Source organism: Filicampus tigris, chromosome 17 (assembly GCF_054856515.1).
Source record: "Filicampus tigris isolate MCC_2025a chromosome 17, RoL_Ftig_1.0, whole genome shotgun sequence".
Lineage (NCBI taxonomy): Eukaryota > Metazoa > Chordata > Actinopteri > Syngnathiformes > Syngnathidae > Filicampus > Filicampus tigris.
The window spans coordinates 726760-745000 of NC_141233.1; the positions used below are offsets into that span (position 1 = coordinate 726760).

At 40.8% G+C, this 18241-nt stretch overlaps 1 protein-coding gene and 1 long non-coding RNA gene across 3 annotated transcripts in view; one reads left to right on the top strand and one right to left on the bottom strand.

The window, feature by feature from the left end:
• rexo2 (RNA exonuclease 2) overlaps positions 1-18241 on the bottom strand; it is a 52842-nt gene that overhangs the window by 7461 nt on the left and 27140 nt on the right. For both annotated transcript variants that reach the window (XM_086057177.1, XM_086057178.1), the window contains one exon: positions 10850-10903. In XM_086057177.1, coding sequence (XP_085913303.1) covers positions 10850-10903 — 54 coding nt within the window. The remainder of the gene's footprint in view (positions 1-10849; positions 10904-18241) is intronic.
• The window catches only part of LOC147132805 (uncharacterized), a 9573-nt gene continuing 3497 nt past the window's right edge, over positions 12166-18241 (top strand). Inside the window, exons 1-2 of the long non-coding RNA XR_015081904.1 lie at positions 12166-12348; positions 12681-18241. The exon at positions 12681-18241 is cut by the window's right edge and continues 3497 nt beyond it. This is a non-coding gene — a long non-coding RNA (uncharacterized LOC147132805). The remainder of the gene's footprint in view (positions 12349-12680) is intronic.

An 18241-nucleotide genomic window follows, 5' to 3' on the forward strand; every position in this document is an offset into this window, starting at 1 on the left:
AGGTAGATGACGGCATCATCCATACTGATGCCAGGCTGATATGCGAACTGGAGTGGGTCCATTGAGGAGCTCACCAGGGGGCGCAGGTGGACAAGGACCAGTCTCTCCAGGGTCTTCATATGGTGAGACGTCAGCGCCACTGGTCTGAAGCTGTTGAGCTCCTTTGGGTGGGGGGTCTTTGGCACCGGATGTTTTCCATAGCTGGGGGACCCTGCCCAGCTTCAGGCTCAGGTTGAACATGTCCTGGACAATTCCACACAGCTGGTCTGCGCAGGATTTGAGGAGCTGGGGGCTGATGCCATCTGGACCCGCTGCCTTCCTCGCCTTCATCTTCTTCAGCTGGTTCTTCACCGGAGATGTTGTGAAGGCCAAGGCTGGGCAGGAGGGAGTGGTGGCTATCTGGTGTAGCTGGGAGCTGGAGACTGTGGAGAAAAGGGGGGAGGGGGTGACACACTCAGCAGGAGGAGTAGGTGGAGGCTGCAGCAGGAGAGAATGAGTGGGGGCAGGCATCTGATCAAACCTATTGAAAAAGAGGTTCAGCACATTTGCCCACTGCAGGTCCCTCCCCCGTCTGGGTCTTGGGTTGTCCGTGGCCTGAGATCGTCTTCAGGCCCCTCCAGACTCCCCTGGCATTATTCTGCAGCAGCTGCTCCTCCATCCTCTTCCTGTAGGACCTTTTCCCCTCTCTGATCCTCCTCCTCAGCTGGCGCTGCACAGTCTTCCGTTCCTCTATGTTGCCTGACGCAAAAGCCCTCCTCTTCTCCTTCCGGAGAGCTTTTATGTCTGGTGTGATCCAGGGTTTGTTGTTGGAGAAACACCTTACTGTCCTGGTGGGTATGGTGTTCTCCATGCAGAAATTTATATAGTCTGTAACAGTGTCCGTTTGACTACTAATGTCTTCCCCGTGAGCATCGCTGAATACTTCCCACACAGTTGTGCTGAAGCAGTCCTTTAAGGCCTCCTCGACCTCTCCAGACCATCTCTGAACCGTGCGGGTCACAGCTGGCTGCCTGCGGACCAGAGGTTTGTACACAGACTGGAGAGCCACCAGGTTGTGATCATGTCATGTCTTTTTTAACAAAGTTTATCAGGTTGTATGCTTTGTGTGTATATGTGGTGTGTGTGTGTGTGTAGGTGCGAGTGCTGATGCACGGTACAAAGATATATATCTTTGGGTTTGTTGGGAGGGAGGGCGGTAGCGGGTCTTCCTTTTTATGTTGTATTTTGGACATTTTTACTGGACAGCACTTTAAGTTGCATTCTTTTTGTATGAAAAGTGCTATATAAATAGATTTGATTTGATTATAAACACCTTTAAACTATAAAATATTAAAAAATTAAAAAGTAGGTGTACTAGCGCCTGTTGTTTCCAAAAATATAACATATTACAAAAATATAACATAATATATATACTTTATATCATAAATATATAAAATTGAAAAAAACCTTTGTGAAACTGCAGCAAAGTTGTAAACAAATTATAACAAAAATATTAAAAATTAAAGCGCAGTTGCATGAGTCCCGACTCACAAAAATATAACAATAACTAAAACGGTCTGTCATGCATCCGTGATTTGTCGGTGCTGTTTGGACTTCTTATCATAAGGAGTTATGCTGGCAAAGGCGTCTGTAATTGTTTTTCGAATAGATGAAGTTCCATCTCAGGTCCCACTTCTTAGTTTGAACTGCTCATACAGGGGCTTGTGACGGCGATTGCAGCAACAACGGCGAGGCACTGTTGGCAAAGGATGTTTTGTTGTTCTGAATCTTCCTTTTTATAGCCGAAATACTTCCATATTTTGGATGTTGACTTACTTTTGGGGACTAAATCCACTGCAAGCTTTTGCCGTTATCTCCTCGCCCGTTAGTGATTTCAGAGCAGACAGCAGAGTGGAGGGGGAGGGGCCGGTGACTGATTGGCAGGAAGGAGGGGGTGACCGAGACAGGCTGTGTAAGAGCACGGAGTAGCTTGCTGCTTTTTTTAAGCAAAACAAAAGTTTGCGTGTTCTAAGAAAAAAAAAAAAAGTTAAAACATCGCACATACGCACATCGCAATCGCGATATTTTAAGATTGTTATAAACGATGAAAACAAAATGGCTCTGTAGCGCCGCCTGCAGTCGAAAAATAAAAAAAACAACCCCGGCACGTTTGACCGAGGCCCACAAAAATGGGCAGAACACCTCAATACGTAAAAAAAAGTCCATTGTAGCAATATGCTAAACTGAACAGGAAGTGAGCTATTAACTCTAGATGGTCAAATTTTTGCCTATTTTTGCACATTGACATTCGAATGTACGGCCCCTGGACCGGATCAGGCCCGCAAACAGGCTTAATCTAGCCCGCAAGATGATTTGGTAAAGTATAAAAATAAGTACGGCACGACTGAATAACCAGCCACCCCAAATTCGCCAAATGGCCGATGTAAGATACATCTATAAATTTAATTCACTGCACTTTTTTTTTTCCAATTTTCTTTTTATTAAACGTTTTCATGGTTCACATGTTCAACAATTTCTTTTACACAATAATCATCCATAGCACTGTACATTCCAGTCGTGTCCACACAATTGTTAACTCACAGTATGTTAATTTCACAGCAATGAATATTTTGTCCTTCCACCATCTTGTTAAAATAACATTTTATAGTAATTCAAAACTCACTGGAACAAGAACCCTGGGGTGCATCTTTACATTGTTAAGCATCGACAAAAGAACATTAAAGAGAAAAACCAAATTGTGATGAATTAAAAAAAATGAGCCACAAGTTAACATTAAACAAATGATGGTCTTACTTGTGAAATATATTTGATCCATTTTTCCCATTTCCTCAAAATCATAGCTTGTTGTAGTCGTATTGCAAAGGTAATCCTTTCCATTTTGAAAATGTCATAAACAATGTCAATCCATTCATCTAGCGTAGGCCTTTCTGGTTTTAATCATCTCTTTGTGATGGCCTTCCTGCCTGCAGCACTAAGAATCTGAAAAAGATATTTGTCATCTGGGGAAAAGTCTAAAATCTAAATTATGGTGCATGACGTTAGTGATAGGGTTTCTAATTTTGGGAAAAGAAATCTCCACTTGCTGCTTCTTCAACCTGAATGCCAGCAGTGTACTCGCCCTTCCTCTCCCTCCATAGTATTTCTGTTTTGTAAATACCAACTTCCTTTGTATTTCTCTTGTATATATTGCATTTATTTCATTCTTTTTCGTCTTGAGAGTTTCTTTAATCCTCTCATCATTAGTGTCCTTATGCTGTTGTTGTAACCGTTTCAATTCTGCCTGAAGTTGGTCCAGTTCTTTTGGTTTTTGCTTCTTCAAAATAGCACAATATCCTATTATTTTGCCTCTCAACACTGCTTTACATGTATCCCACAGTATTGGGGGTGAAACATCACCATTATCATTCAATTCCAGAAACTCGGATATGTCCTTTTTAATTTGTTCTTTCATATGGTTCAATATATTTAAATTCAATCTCCATATCGTATTTCTCCGATTTTGTTCAAGATTTACTTCCAAATAGAGAGGGCTATGATCCGAAAGGTCCATAATCCCCACTTCACAGCCAGCCACCCTGTACATATCTTTACGAAAAATTGTGAAGTAATCAATTCTTGAGTAAATCCTATGTGATTTGAAAAATATGTATAGTCCCTCTTCCTAGGATTTAGCTCTCTCCAGACATCTATCAAACCAACATCCTCCATTGTGGATTTAATCCTTTTATTCACTTGAGTAGGCTGTGTAACCTGTCCTCTTGACGAATCGAGTTTAGGATCAAATCTGAAATCCCCCCCCACAAATTAATAGGCTTTGAGATTCTGCTATTATTAAATCAAATACCTGTCTATAAAAGCTCCAATCCAAGTTAGGGGGAGCATACATATTTACTAATGTCATCAAGGTCCCATTTAAATTACCCCTCTAGAAAATATATCTCCCTTCTGTATCCTTTTTCTCCAAATGGAGCTCAAAATTAAATGTATTGGAAATTAATATTGCTACCCCCCTTCGAATGGCCAGCCCTATATGATGATGAGAACTGAAACTTAAAACCCATCCTTCTTAATTAGGGCCTGAGCAGCGACCGCTGCGAGGTACCTGTTGTTTCTGTAGAAATTATTAGTAATTTTTTTTCTATTTTCTACGCGTTCTATCGCATTTTTGACCCCCTAAACATGCACAAAAACTCACCAAACTTTGCAGTCTCATCGGGCCTGGCGAAAAATTTTATATTTTAAAGTCGCCGTAAACGAAATGGCTCTGTAGTGCCACCGAGAGTAGGAAAACAAAATAGAATTCCAGCCCGTTTGACCTAGGCCTACGAAAATTGGCAGGCACGTGCAGCACCCCGAGATGTACAAAAAAGTCCATTGCAGCCATAGTCTAAAGTGTACAGGAAGTGAGCTATGAATTTTTGAATGTCCAATTTTGGACCATTTTTGGACATTTACAAGGTGCATACTTTTGCACCCATGTCCCGGAGGATTCATCCAATTGACTTCAAACTTCGGATATTTCATCTTAAGACCTGGGGCAACTGGGAACATTTTTTTGAGTTTTCGATAAACTATATGACGGGGGTGGGGCATCAATTTGGCGTAAATGTTTTCCTTCGCCATACAGGAGAAAAACCTTAAGAATTCCCCTGCACATGCTAAAAAAAATCCCAAACTTCACCTGTACACAAAGAGTCGTGACCTGAAGACATCTATATGATAACATTCCATTATACCTATAGCGCTACCTAGTGGCGACAAAATTGTCATTTTTTTACATTTCTATTTACTGCACGTAGCCCGTTGAACGAATCTGACTGAATATTTGCCAGAAAAGCCTCAAGACGTTGATCTTGCTCTACGCCGAATATTGTGAACTTGCGACGAGGGGTGTAGCCTTGACGGTGCCGCAAAGTCTGATTATACAACGTGACAATAAATACAGTTTTAACTTGACTAAGATCATCCAATCTTCTCTGAATTTTTCACATTTGATGATCTCCGAACATTTCAAAACTTATTTTTCATCGTAGTGGTAGCGCCACCTAGTGGCTGAAGGAAATACCTGTTTTGTTCTTTGATGTTTTTATCCGAGCGGGTTAATCAGATACACCTCATCTTTGCTCCGAAGAGTGTTTAGGCGTTTCTAATATTAACATACGAAATTTGTGTTTTTTCGTGAAAAGCTGTTGCCCTGGCCACACACAGTTCGCCAAAAAAACAATGCTCATTTTGAGGGTCTGAACATGCACGAAATGTCATGAAACTTTGCACATACATCGGTCCTGGCGAAATCATCAATATATATATATATATTTTTTGTGCAATTTGTAAAAAATGGATCGCTAGCGCAACCTAGAAATGTTTTTAAGTTCAGCCTAGTTTGTACGTTTCTTTGAGATCTACAAAAAAATGGTGATACATGTAACAGTTCAAGGCCTACAAAAAAGTCTCTTGGAGCCATATGCTAAACGTAACAGGAAGTCGGCCATTTTGAATTAAGTTTAAAGTATGCATTTTCTCTGGTTACAATAGCTGCTGGAACCTGACTCGCATGATAATTTCTTCTAAAAACCTACTGACATTTGATAAAAGTCGAAACCTGAAGACATCTCCGAACTTATTTTTCATCTTAGTGGTAGCACCACCTACTGGCTAAAGGAAGTACATGCTTTATGCTTTAATCTTTTTCATCTCGCAGGTTAACCAGGTCCACCTCAGAATTGCTCGGAAGACTCTGTAGACCTTCCTGATGTTAACCTTTGTGATTTTTCGTTAAAAGCTGTCGCCATGGCAACGGGCAGTTCGCAAATAATACTACTCTGATTTTGACAGTCTAAACATGCATGAAATCTCATGAAACTTTGCTCACACATCAGGCCTGGTAAAATCATCTTTTTTTTGTTTTACGTCGCAATTGTTTAAAAAGAAAATGGCTCTCTAGCGCCCCCTAGAATTTTAAAAAAAATCTGCCCCGGTTGTACGTTTCACCTATATCTACGAAACTTTGGTGGTATATGTATCAGGCCAAGACCTACAAAAGAGTCTCTTGGAGCCATGTGCTAAACCTAACAGGAAGTCCACCATTTTGAATTTAGTTTACAGTTTGGCATCACATTAAATTTAAAAGCAGCTGTAATGTGATCCACATAATAAAATCACACATTTGATGAGAGTCTACACCTGAAGACATCTACGAACTAACTTTTTATCGTAGTGGAAACGCCACCTACTGGCTAAATGAAGTACACGTTTTATTCTTTAATTTTTTTTTCGTGGCAGGTTAGCCAGATCTCTCTCATATTTGCTCGGAAGAGTGTTTAGGCCTTCATAATGTTAAAACACGAAGTTTGAGATTTTTCGCAAAAAGATGTTGCCATGGTAACGCCCAGTTTGCCAATGACACAATGCTGATTTTGAAAATGTAAACATGCACGAAAACTCATGAAACTTTGCACACATAGAATGCTTGGTAAATTAATAATTAATTATTCAACAGTGCAATCTTTAAAAGATGGCTCGCTACCGCCCCCTAGAATATGTATCAATAGTGGTCCCGGTTGCACGCTTCACCTACATCTACAAAAATGTGTATATAAAACAGAAAGAGAACTACAAAATAGCCTTTTGGTGCCATATGCTAAACCTAAGAGTAAGTCCGCCATTTTGAATTTACCGTATTGGCCCGAATGTAAGACGGCCCTGATTATAAGACGACCCCCTCTTTTTTAAGACTCAAGTTTGAAAAAAGTTTTTTTGAACACCAAATTAATTTTTATACAGAAAATAATTACAATACATCTGAAACAAATGATTATAACAATATATTTGAGAGAAAAAGCATGTTATTTTGCATTCAAATCTTAATATCTGAACATTTAAATATGTAAACTAAAGTGCAATCATATTCGTAAATGAATGGCTTCTGGTTTTTGAAACGTAAATAAACCAATCTATTGTGATAAAACAACAAAATTGCAATAACTGCATTAACCATCAAAGTGAAGTCTAACTGTAACTGTAGTCTTGAAACAAATCTGAATAATGAAAAACATTGCAATAAAATAATGCAAACTGGTTTAACAGGAGAGTAGCTGAGATCTGTCATGACAGAACATTACTCTTCACAAACTATCTGCCTCGCTGTGCGCACGTCATCCTCACGTGACAGGGGTGGGCCTGGGAAGTCAAGTTCAGCATTCGCTTCAATGATATCTGGCGCCATCAAGCGTCGTGAATGGGTATACTGTCTAGACCCCGAATATAAAACGACCCCCACTTTTTCGGTCTTATTTCAATGCAAAAACCACTGTCTTATAATCGGGCCAACACGGTACTTTAAATTTTGGACTGACCTTGACTACATAAACTGATGTAACTTGATCCACGTGATAATTTCGATTATTCAATTCCGATGTGCGAGCATCCCAACGTGCCGATAACCCAACGTTGCCAGGGCTGCGAGGGCCCTTTATAGCTGCTTGCAGCTCTAGTTTAGAATGTTCTTCATCTGACAGATGCGTTTCCTGCAGGAAGGCCACTTCTACTTTATCTCTTTTGAGTTTAGTTAAAATCTGTCACGTCATGTCATCTTCCAAACCGCTTATCCTATACAGGGTCGCGGGGAGTTGCTGGAGCCTATCCCAGCCGTCAACGGGCGAAGGCAGACTACACCCCGAACTGGTCGCCAGCCAGTCGCAGTAGTTAAAATCTTGCTCCTCTTAATCGGATTGACTAATCCATTCACATTATAAGTCACTATCTGAACTGTTTGCATTTATTGACCTGTATTTAATAGGAAATAAGCAATGCTAGTAAATAACACAACAACCAAGAGAGAAAAACAGAAAAAATAAACAACCTCAAGTATATACCACTCATAGTATACTCTAATAGTTAGATTGATCCCAGGTAGCACCCCAAAAGCTGCAGAAAACAGCAGTCGAACACATCTCTTAATGGGGAAAAACACACAAAGAACAAGAACAACAATCCTAAAGACTTCCAATAGTGAGGTCTTCATCCTGATCCTATGTGAGTCCTGATGGCATGAGAGCTTCAAGGGAAAGCCTACCCTACCCACCAGTATGAGAGGGCCCTCAGTCTCTGTCCACGTCGTGAGAAAAACTAAGTCCCGACCACCCATTAATATCCTGAATTATTACCCAAATAAGACAAGAAAAAAGAAAGAAAAAAATAAAAATTAAATTAAATTAAAATATATATATATATATATATATATATATATATATATATATATATATGGCGGCACGGTGGTCGACTGGTTAGCACGTCCGCCTCACAGTTCAGAGGTCGTGGGTTCGATCCCGGCTCCGGCCTCCCTGTGTGGAGTTTGCATGTTCTCCCCGTGCCTGCGTGGGTTTCCTCCGGGTACTCCGGTTTCCTCCCACATTCCAAAAACATGCATGGTAAGTTGATTGGACTCTCTAAATTGCCCCTAGGTGTGATTGTGAGTGCGGATGTTTGTCTCTGTGTGCCCTGCGATTGGCTGGCAACCAGTTCAGGGTGTCCCCCGCCTACTGCCCAAAGACAGCTGGGATAGGCTCCAGCACGCCCCGCGACCCTCGTGAGGAGAAGCGGTACAGATAATGGATGGATGGATGGATGGATATATATATATATATATATATATATATATATATATATATATATATATATATATATATATATATATATATATATTGTGTGTATCCATATATATACATGCTTACACATACTCATACATACACTAAAATATACATATATGCATATTCATACACACATACATACACGCACTCATGTACACATGCATACATACGCTTATACATACACATACGCGTTCATACACACATAATTATCCATACCCATCATTCTTATTTGCAGTATGCCCATTCCTCTTTCTTAGCCCTTTCCCCTACTTGTTCTCCCCATTCATCTCCAAACCTTGATTTACGATTCCCTCACTGTCACTTCGAGTCCGAACCTCTATAGGCCTGTAACATCTCTTTGTAGTTTCCAGCTGCGCCCGGTCTCTCCTGGTTCCCTGGTCTCCCTCTCGTGCGCCACGTAAATCGTCGTATTTGCTCCAAAAGAGACTCCGGGTATTTTATGACTGTCACCGGAAATCCCCTTTTTGCCAAGTCCCCGGTCGCTTCCTCCGCCGATCAATACAGCACAGTCCCCTCTGGATAGAAGACCCTCAATGGGGCCGGGAACGGTGTTTGGAATCTTATCTTTTTCTCATCCAGTACCGACTTGGCTTCGGCATATTCCCTTCGTTGTTTCAGAACTTCCGGCGCATAGTCGTGGTCCAAATTTATCCCTTTATCATGCAATTGGAATCCGCGCTTCTGCCAAGCCAGCCGCAATATCTCCTCCTTCATCTTGTAGCTTGACATTTTAGCCACAATTGATCTCGGCGAAGTCCCGGAAGGTGGCTTTGGCATCAAAGCGCGGTGCGCCCTCTCTACACGCAACTCGAAGGAGTCCTGGAGTTCTAGTCCCTCTCGTAGCAAGCGTTTCACATATTCCACCATCGTCGACGAATTTCCTTCAGCTCCCTCTTTGACGCCATCAATTAGAATATTCTCTCTCCTCGAGCGACTCTCCAAGTCAGTCAGCTTTTCATCCAAGTGAATCTGCACTTTTAACAACTCCGAAACTGTTAACTCCGTGACTTGCATCCAGGTCTCTGCCGCGTCGATCCGTTCCTCAGCCTCCTCGATTCTCACGTTCATTTTGTTTATTTCTTCTCGTATTTCTTTAAGCTGCCGACCACTGTCCCTCCTGAACTCTCGCAGTTCTTTTAATATGAGCTGAAATCCCACTTCCTCCCTCTGCTCGTCTTCGTCGCCATCGGCGGAGTACGTGTCCATGTCGTCAATTGTGCTAGGTCGGGGCTCACCGTTTACGTCGTCTTGCTTGGATAACTCATACTGCTTTAATTTCCTTGCTTTAAATTTGGGCATTTTAAAGTACCCACTATCATAGATAAACGTGTATTACAAGTTTTAAATATATTCGAGTTGTAGTGGGTATATTTTCATTGAATGGTCGGGAGCTCGTTCCTCTACCCCGCCATCTCTTTGCTTCCAAAAACCGGAAGTCTGCAATCAAACGAGTTTATTATTGGGATTATTTAATGTTTTGTTTTTTAAAATCTCCCTTTCTCACTGCACTTTTACCATAAACTTGATTCTCTTCATTTGTATGAAAGAGTTCAAGGAGGTGGTAAATCTGTAAGCCTTTCATTCAAAGTGTTACATTTCTTGATATTTACAAGAAATGCTTAGATGAGCAAAACAAGTTGTCCAAGCAAGTGGCCTGGATGTCAAAATTTACACAACAACCGTGAAGTAGAAGTCAACCTAAACGTTTTTTTTTTCCAAGAATATGTTCTATGCAAGCCCACTTGTTGAAACATGACATTCAGATTAATGTTGCCTTTGTGGAATATGAGTTAAGCAGCAAAATCCACCTATTTTTAGCCATCTCCGGGGGCGGCCATTTTATTGCTTCTGTCGATTTAAAATGACAGCACAAATGCTCAGGGCTCAGCTAACAACCAATCATGGCTCAGCTTCAGAAAACAGTTGAGCTGTGATTGGTCGTTACCTGAACGCTGAGCAAAAAATTGGATATATGCAGACACTGATGACATCTGCTGGCGATTGCACGTCATTACAATACTTCCCAAGCCTGGAACTTTGTGATTAATTGCATTAGAACCTTGAGCATTAAATGCACACATAAAATGCATTTCTTGAGTTAACCTGTAGATGGCGCTATACGATTGGATTATAAAAAATGAGTTAACACGAGGTAGGCAGCAAAGGTAATAAATCTTTACCTGTGGTTTGCTTTCTTTGATGGCGCCATGTCATATTCCACTGGAAACCACCTCCTAAGATAAATAATAAAATAATAATATATTGTCACACACTAAGCAACACTAAAATAATGACTGGGTTTTCATACAAATAAGACTAATCAAATCAATTTTATTTATATAGCACTTTTCACACATAAGATGCAACTCAAAGTGCTGTACATTAAAAACGTCAAAATACAACATAAAAAGAGAACCAGCTCCCGCCTTCCCTCCCTCCCTCGCAATATACACAAAGACAGACATCCACAAGCACACTTGCAGGCGCGCGCACGCAGACGCACGCACGCACGAACCCCCCCCACACACAAGCGCGCGCACACCCCCCCCACACACACACACACATGCGCACACACACACCCACACACACACACACACACACACACACACAATTAAGAGTGACTTTAATATTCATATGAATTACTCGTCAGAACCACTTATCACGGCGTTTTGGTTTCATGCAGATAATAGATGAAGCAACCCAAATAATGGTAATATTTTAGGTTTAGTTCTAACCCGGGGTTTAACAACCTCAAATGTAATGGTATTACTGTATACTACTGCTATGTCTGACCATTACTTTATACAATTGGAAGTTTTGGCTTATTGCCATCGTTCAGACACTATCAAAGCAATAGCAGCTGCAATATAAGGTCTTCAACCACTATTGCGCTCTCTCAGCCTCTGTCAACTGCTGCAACATTTTTTCGGACGTTGTATTTTCCCACAAACTATCGCAATAAACGATGGTATCGTCGTTGTTGTTTTTTTAAGCCACTGATAAAGTATGATGTCAGAATTTAAATAATTCATGTAAATCCTTTTGAAATGCATTTAAGTACATTTGTGACTAAATTGAGAGTAGACGATCATTATTTCAGTACAGTATTCATACTTTTATATATTTTTGCTTGCTGGTTACCCGCAAGATTTTTCTAATGAGAAATAGGTAGCTTGGCTCAACAAAGGTTGTTTTCCAACCAATTTAATCATCCATCCATCTGTAACCCAGGTTAACATAGTGTCATAAAATAAGAGCCTGTTAATAAAAACAGTCGTTAGGGAAATACATGTATTGTAAATACTAAATAGATAAACATATCTTAAAAGTATGTTACAAGGTTGAAAACCGTGCAAATTCATTAATTTATCAATGTTTTTGTATTTGTATAAAATGATTAAACTATTTATCAAAACTTTTATTTTGAAGGACACGTAGCGACGTAACGTCGTGACGTATGTGACCAGAAATGCGCACTTTATATTTTCTTTTTCCCTCGTTCTTTCTGAATACGACGAAGGTGCAGTAAGTCCTCGCGGAGCTGCTGCTAAACGAAAAAAGAAAAAATAGAAGGAAACCGAGCTATCGAATGCTATTTTTGTACGGAGAAAGACTCATTTTTTCTATTTTTCACAACCTGTTCTACATTGGTGATGTACTAATTACTGAACGGGACTTGGTGAGTTTAAGACTTGTATTTTCTTTTATGCAACGAACATTTTATAATATTGTATTGGTCAATTGATGAAAAAAAAAGAAGCTAAGATGTCAAATTTATGTTGTTTTATGTTAAAATGATGGCTGTAGACGGTGAATTGGTGCCTAATAGAATGCGGGTCGTGATACAATGTCTCTGCGATGTTTTTTTTCCACCTGCCACCGCCATTATTGAAACTGCTTCATTTTATTTGTATTCGTTTCATTCGACAGAAAACGGACTTTAACTTGTAATTGAAAATACCCGATGTACTAATTGGGTTATTTATGCATATTATTTTGTTGTTATGATAGGCTACTAAGGTTTGATTCAGAAACGTCTGAACTCTTAAGGGAGTTGGATTCTTTGTGCGAGACGTAAGATGGCGAGCCACCCACGAACCCCTTGAACTGTCTCTCACGCAGGAGCGGAGAGCAATTGCGGGACGTTTTAATATCCATCGGACCTGGTAGGATCTATCTGTTGTTTTCTCTGCTACACCGCAGTGGACTCCAAACTCAGGATTGACTATTCGGACATTCAGAAGAACATGAATGATTGAACCAGAGACATTTGAATACTTGGATTAGTTCAGTCTTTTGCTGAATTGTTTTGAGTTTGTACATAGTGTCACTTTTATTTTTTTGTCAACCATACATAATGATGCTGTAATGGTGTTATTGAATTGTTGATTGGTTTAAGCAACAAAGCAGAAATGGTTGAGATTTAAAGGTGGACTTAAGTGATTTGAACAAGATACCTGCCTTTACTGAACTTTATTCAAAACAAAGGTAGGGTCACATAAATAGATTTAAACGTAAAATTAGAATTTATTAAAATAACAACCTGGGTTGAGAACTGCATTTTCAAAACTAAATAATAGGTTTAAAGAAAAGGGATAAACAACCCAAAAAATATTACTTGAAAGCAGAGGAAATATATTTTCCTTACAGTTTTATGTAAATCGTATGTCCATTATGTGTCAATTTTGTGTGTCATTTGTATGTCAACATGTTTGAATTCAACTAAAAGAAGGCAGCAGTTTAAACTTATTCTTGGTCTGTGGTCATTCAATTGGTTTATATTATTTACTACTACTTTAATAATCGAACTTAGTTCTGGTCCATTGATCTATTTAACTGTAGTCACAGCAGAAGTGTTACAGAAGTGGCGAGCCAGCCAGGAGTAGTGAATATACCAAATATTTTCCTTGACCCAGACATTCAAATAGGCCAAGCCGGAGGAAAAAAAAAATGGAAATAGTTGATAAAGAAAATGTTAAAGCCCCAAACTCAGTTATAATTAGTGGGATCACTGACACAGACGTTGATGAAGAATTAACTGACTTCCTGAACAGGTATGGGAGACTTGCTAGAACACTAAAAATAGATGAACCACAGTCTCCCTACCACAACAGTGCCATTGTGGAGTATGAGGGTGGAGCTGCCTTGACAGCTCTTGAACCCTTATTGCCCTACACACTTGAGTGCTCGAACAAAGTCACCTACCAAATTAGAGCTCTGTCAACTGAGTATATATCAGCTGTTACAAACAGCGCAACCCACAGTTTTTTCAGAGAACTGCAGAAAATTGCCAAGTTAAGCAGAAAATCTTTCGAAGCTGTTTTGCATGTGCACCTTTCTAAATGTGGACAGTCAGTTGCAAGCAACCCAGAAACACCTGAAAGTTTGAGCTCTATCTCAGAGAGGCAAAGTGAACCAACAACAACTGCTGATAGACCAACACAAGTCAATGACCAACTCCAAAGTGAAATTTTGGAACAGACTAAACCTGACGTAAACCTCAATCCTCTTGGGTCAGTCAACCATCCACAAGCTGATCTTCCATCTGATATACCAATAAGCTTTTTAACTCATCCGGAGGTGCAAACAGTTGTTGTAGAGCACAGTCCGAAGTGAAGCTCCTGTCTCACAGATGAGTTTGTCTTTCCGCCTCAGACAGTTTTCAGGTAAAATACCTATTCCTAGTCATGAGGTTGATTTTGATACATGGCGCCACAGTGTTGAGCTCATACTTAAAGATCCTGATCTATCCGATTTGCACCGTTCACGCAAGATCTTAGACAGTCTTGTGTTTCCAGCTGCAAATGTGGTGAAACCTCTTGGACCAAACACCTTACCATCAGCTTATCTTGAATTGCTGAATTCAGCTTTTGGCACAGTAGAAGATGGCGATGAGCTTTTTGCCAAATTCCTCAACACACTTCAGGACCCAGGTGAAAAGCCCTCACACTATCTCCACCGTTTGCAAACAGCTCTCTCCAAAGCTTTGAACAGAGGTGGTGTAGTTGCCAGTGAAGCTGACCGACACCTTCTTCGTCAATTCTGTCGTGGATGTTGGGATAATGCCCTGTTAGCAGATCTTCAGCTTGAAAAAATTAAAGATAAACCACCTACATTCGCTACGCTACTGCTACATTTGAGAGTAGAAGACAAGCATATTGCAAAGGAAAGTCGGATGAAGAAACATTTTCCTGTTTCCAGACCAAAAGTAGGATCTCAAGCTATTACTGCCAATGCTAGCATCTCAGATCCCACGATGCAAACTGATCTCGCTGAAATGCGAACACAAATAATCCAGCTACAAAGTCAACTGACAAGATTGAAACCTCCCAAAGAACACCCAGTGGAAATTCCTCAAACTGACATGGTTACAGAATTAAGAGCACAAATCACCGAACTCAAGAGTCATATCACCAAGCTGAAGCCACAAAGCCGTGAGAAAAGACATAATCCACCGACAGATAATACCAAGATGAAACCTGAACCTAACGTACTTGAACAAATTCCCTTGTCACCTCAAGCTGCGAAAAAAAGGCCAAAGTCTTGGTACTGCTTCCAGTGCGGCGAAGATAGTCACATCGTTTCCTCATGTACCAATGAGCCAAATCCATCCTTAGTTGCGGATAAAAGAAAACAACTGAGAGAGAAACAGTCACTTTGGGATAAGTAAAACAGTCAGACCCAGCCTTTAAACTAAAAGTAGCACTCATGGCGGGACAAATGAGTGCTGAAACTGAAACTGAGACTAGTCCCACTGAGCAATCACGTAAACCCAAAAAGAGGTTTCTGCACAACTGATCTGCTACTGTGAAAATACCCAAAGGTCTGATTGGAGCTAAATACACTGCTCGAGTACAAATCAATGAACAAACTTGCAATTGCCTTCTTGATACCGGATCGCAAGTGACCACCGTGTCCCAGTCTTTCTACAAAAGCTATCTCTCACACCTGAAAATCCATTCAATACAAGATCTGTTGGAAGTTGAAGCCACAAATGGTGAAAATGTTCCATATTCTGGTTATATTGGTGTTGATGTTACCTTCCCAAAGGATTGTTTTGGAACTGAACTCACTGTCCTCTCTTGCATTAATTGTTCAAGACACACCCTCTAATGTCCAGTCTTCTCTCTTGATTGGCACTAACACACTTGACCCTCTCTTTGAAAGTCTACTTTTGACAGACACAGATCTCAGTGTCCTCCCACATGGATACCGAGTGGTGCTGAGCGTGTTGCAACAGAGGCACAAAATGAAAGATGATGGCAATATTGGTCTTGTCACTCTGTCGGATAAAGAACCTGAAATCCTTCCTGCTGGAAAAAGTCAAGTCCTGGAGGGGTCGTTCATGTAAACACTGAGACTCCAGGGAAGTGGGTAGTGGTTGAGTCTCCCACTTCATCCTCCTTGCCTGGTGGAGTTGTTGTTCCCAATTGTTTACTTACCCATCCTGAAAACCACTCACAGAAGATTGCAGTTGTCCTACGAAACGAAAGTGAACGACATATTTATTCCTGCGAAAAGTGTCATTGCAGAAATCCATGCTGTGCAAGAGGTAGTGAAAACCAAGCAGAAATCCAACTTGAGGCCTACAAAGCTCAATCTAAATTTTTCTGATTCCCCAGCTCCTGCCGAGTGGAAGGAGCAAATCATACAGAAGTTGAGTGCTATGCCCGAAGTATTCTCACTACATGATACAGATTTCGGTTGCACTAACAAAGTCAAGCACCAAATCAAACTAAGTGATGAAACTCCCTTCAAACATAGACCTCGACCAATACGACCACCAGACATAGATGCTGTACGCCAGCATTTACAAGAACTGAGTGAAGCAGGAATAATCCGCGAGTCTTAATCGCTGTTTTCCTCGCCAATAGTTGTGGTTAGGAAGAAAAACGGAGATGTAAGACTTTGTGTTGATTACCGAAAACTGAATTTGAACACAATCAAAGATCCCTATGCACTCCCTAATATGGAAGAAGCCTTTTCAGCACTCACAGGATCAAAGTGGTTCTCGGTCCTTGATCTCAAGAGTGGATACTACCAAATCGAGGTAGACGAGACAGACAAGCACAAGACAGCCTTTACATGTCCAATGGGGTTCTTTGAATTTAACCGGATGCCTCAGGGTGTTACAAACGCGCCCAGCACATTTCAAAGGCTGATGGAGAAATGTATGGGTGACATCAACCTCAAAGAAGTCCTCGTCTTCCTGGATGACCTTAAAGTGTTTTCAGAAACACTCGAAGAACATGAAACCCGACTTCTCCATGTGATTAATCGTCTCAGAGAATATGGTCTAAAGCTGTCACTTGAAAAGTGCATATTTTTTCAGACATCCGTGAAGTACTTGAGCCACATTGTTTCCCAGCGTGGTGTTGAAACAGACCCTGAAAAGGTTGCAGCCTTAAGAACATGGCCAAGTCCCAAGGATTTGAAAGAGCTGCGTTCCTTCCTAGGATTCGCGGGATATTACAGAAGGTTTATTAAAGACTTTTCTAAAATTGTCAAACCTCTTACCAGCCTTACAGCCGGATATCCACCACTGAGGAAGAGAAATGGCTCCAAGTCAAACAATGTCCAGTACTTCCAGCCAAAATCTCCTTTTGGAGAAAGATGGACAGAAAGTTGCCAACAAGCATTTGAAACTATAATAAACAAACTGACTTCTGCTCCAGTTTTGGGCTTTGCCAACCCCAGCTTACCATATGTATTACATACGGATGCAGGTACGACCGGGTTGGGGGCAGCTCTTTATCAAGAGCAGGACAGAGAGATGCGTGTAATTGCATACGCGAGCAGAGGACTATCAACAAGCGAAAGCCGTTACCCTGCTCACAAATTTGAGTTTCTTGCCCTCAAGTGGGCTGTAACGGAGAAGTTTTGCGATTACTTGTATGGAAGTCCTTTCACGGTAATAACTGACAGTAACCCTCTCACTTACATTTTGACAACCGCCAAGTTGGATGCAACAAGCTATCGCTGGCTGTCTGCCCTCTCCTTTGAATTTCATCTTCGGTACAGAGCACGCAATCAAAACGCTGATGCCGATGGCTTATCTCGTCGTCCACACCCTGAGCCAATAAATGATAGTGTCTCCTTGAAGGAACAAGAGAGAATTCGCCAGTTTGTCCAACATCACTTGCCTGGTACAGATCCTTTCAATCATGTTCCTCCTCATGCAGTAAAAGCAATCTGTGAAAAACATCTAGTTCTACAATCTCTTGATTCAGATGACAATGCTTTTACTTACCCACTTGTAATGTCTTTGTCCATGTCCGCTGATGCTATTCCTGATAGTTTTGATCAGTGTGATATTCTTCCTGTCATTCCAAGCATGTCAGAAGAGGCGTTAAGACAAAGTCAAAGAAATGACCCTGCTATAAATGAAATTATACACCAGCTTGAAACAGGTGAAACATCTCCTACTACTGTATGGAAAGAAATTTCACAACTCCCCATCTTTCTATGTGAACTAAAAAAATTTGATCTGCAGAACGGAGTTTTATACCGGAAGAGAAACATTGGTGAAACCCAGTATCAACTAATTCTTCCTGAAAGCCTGAGACCCATGC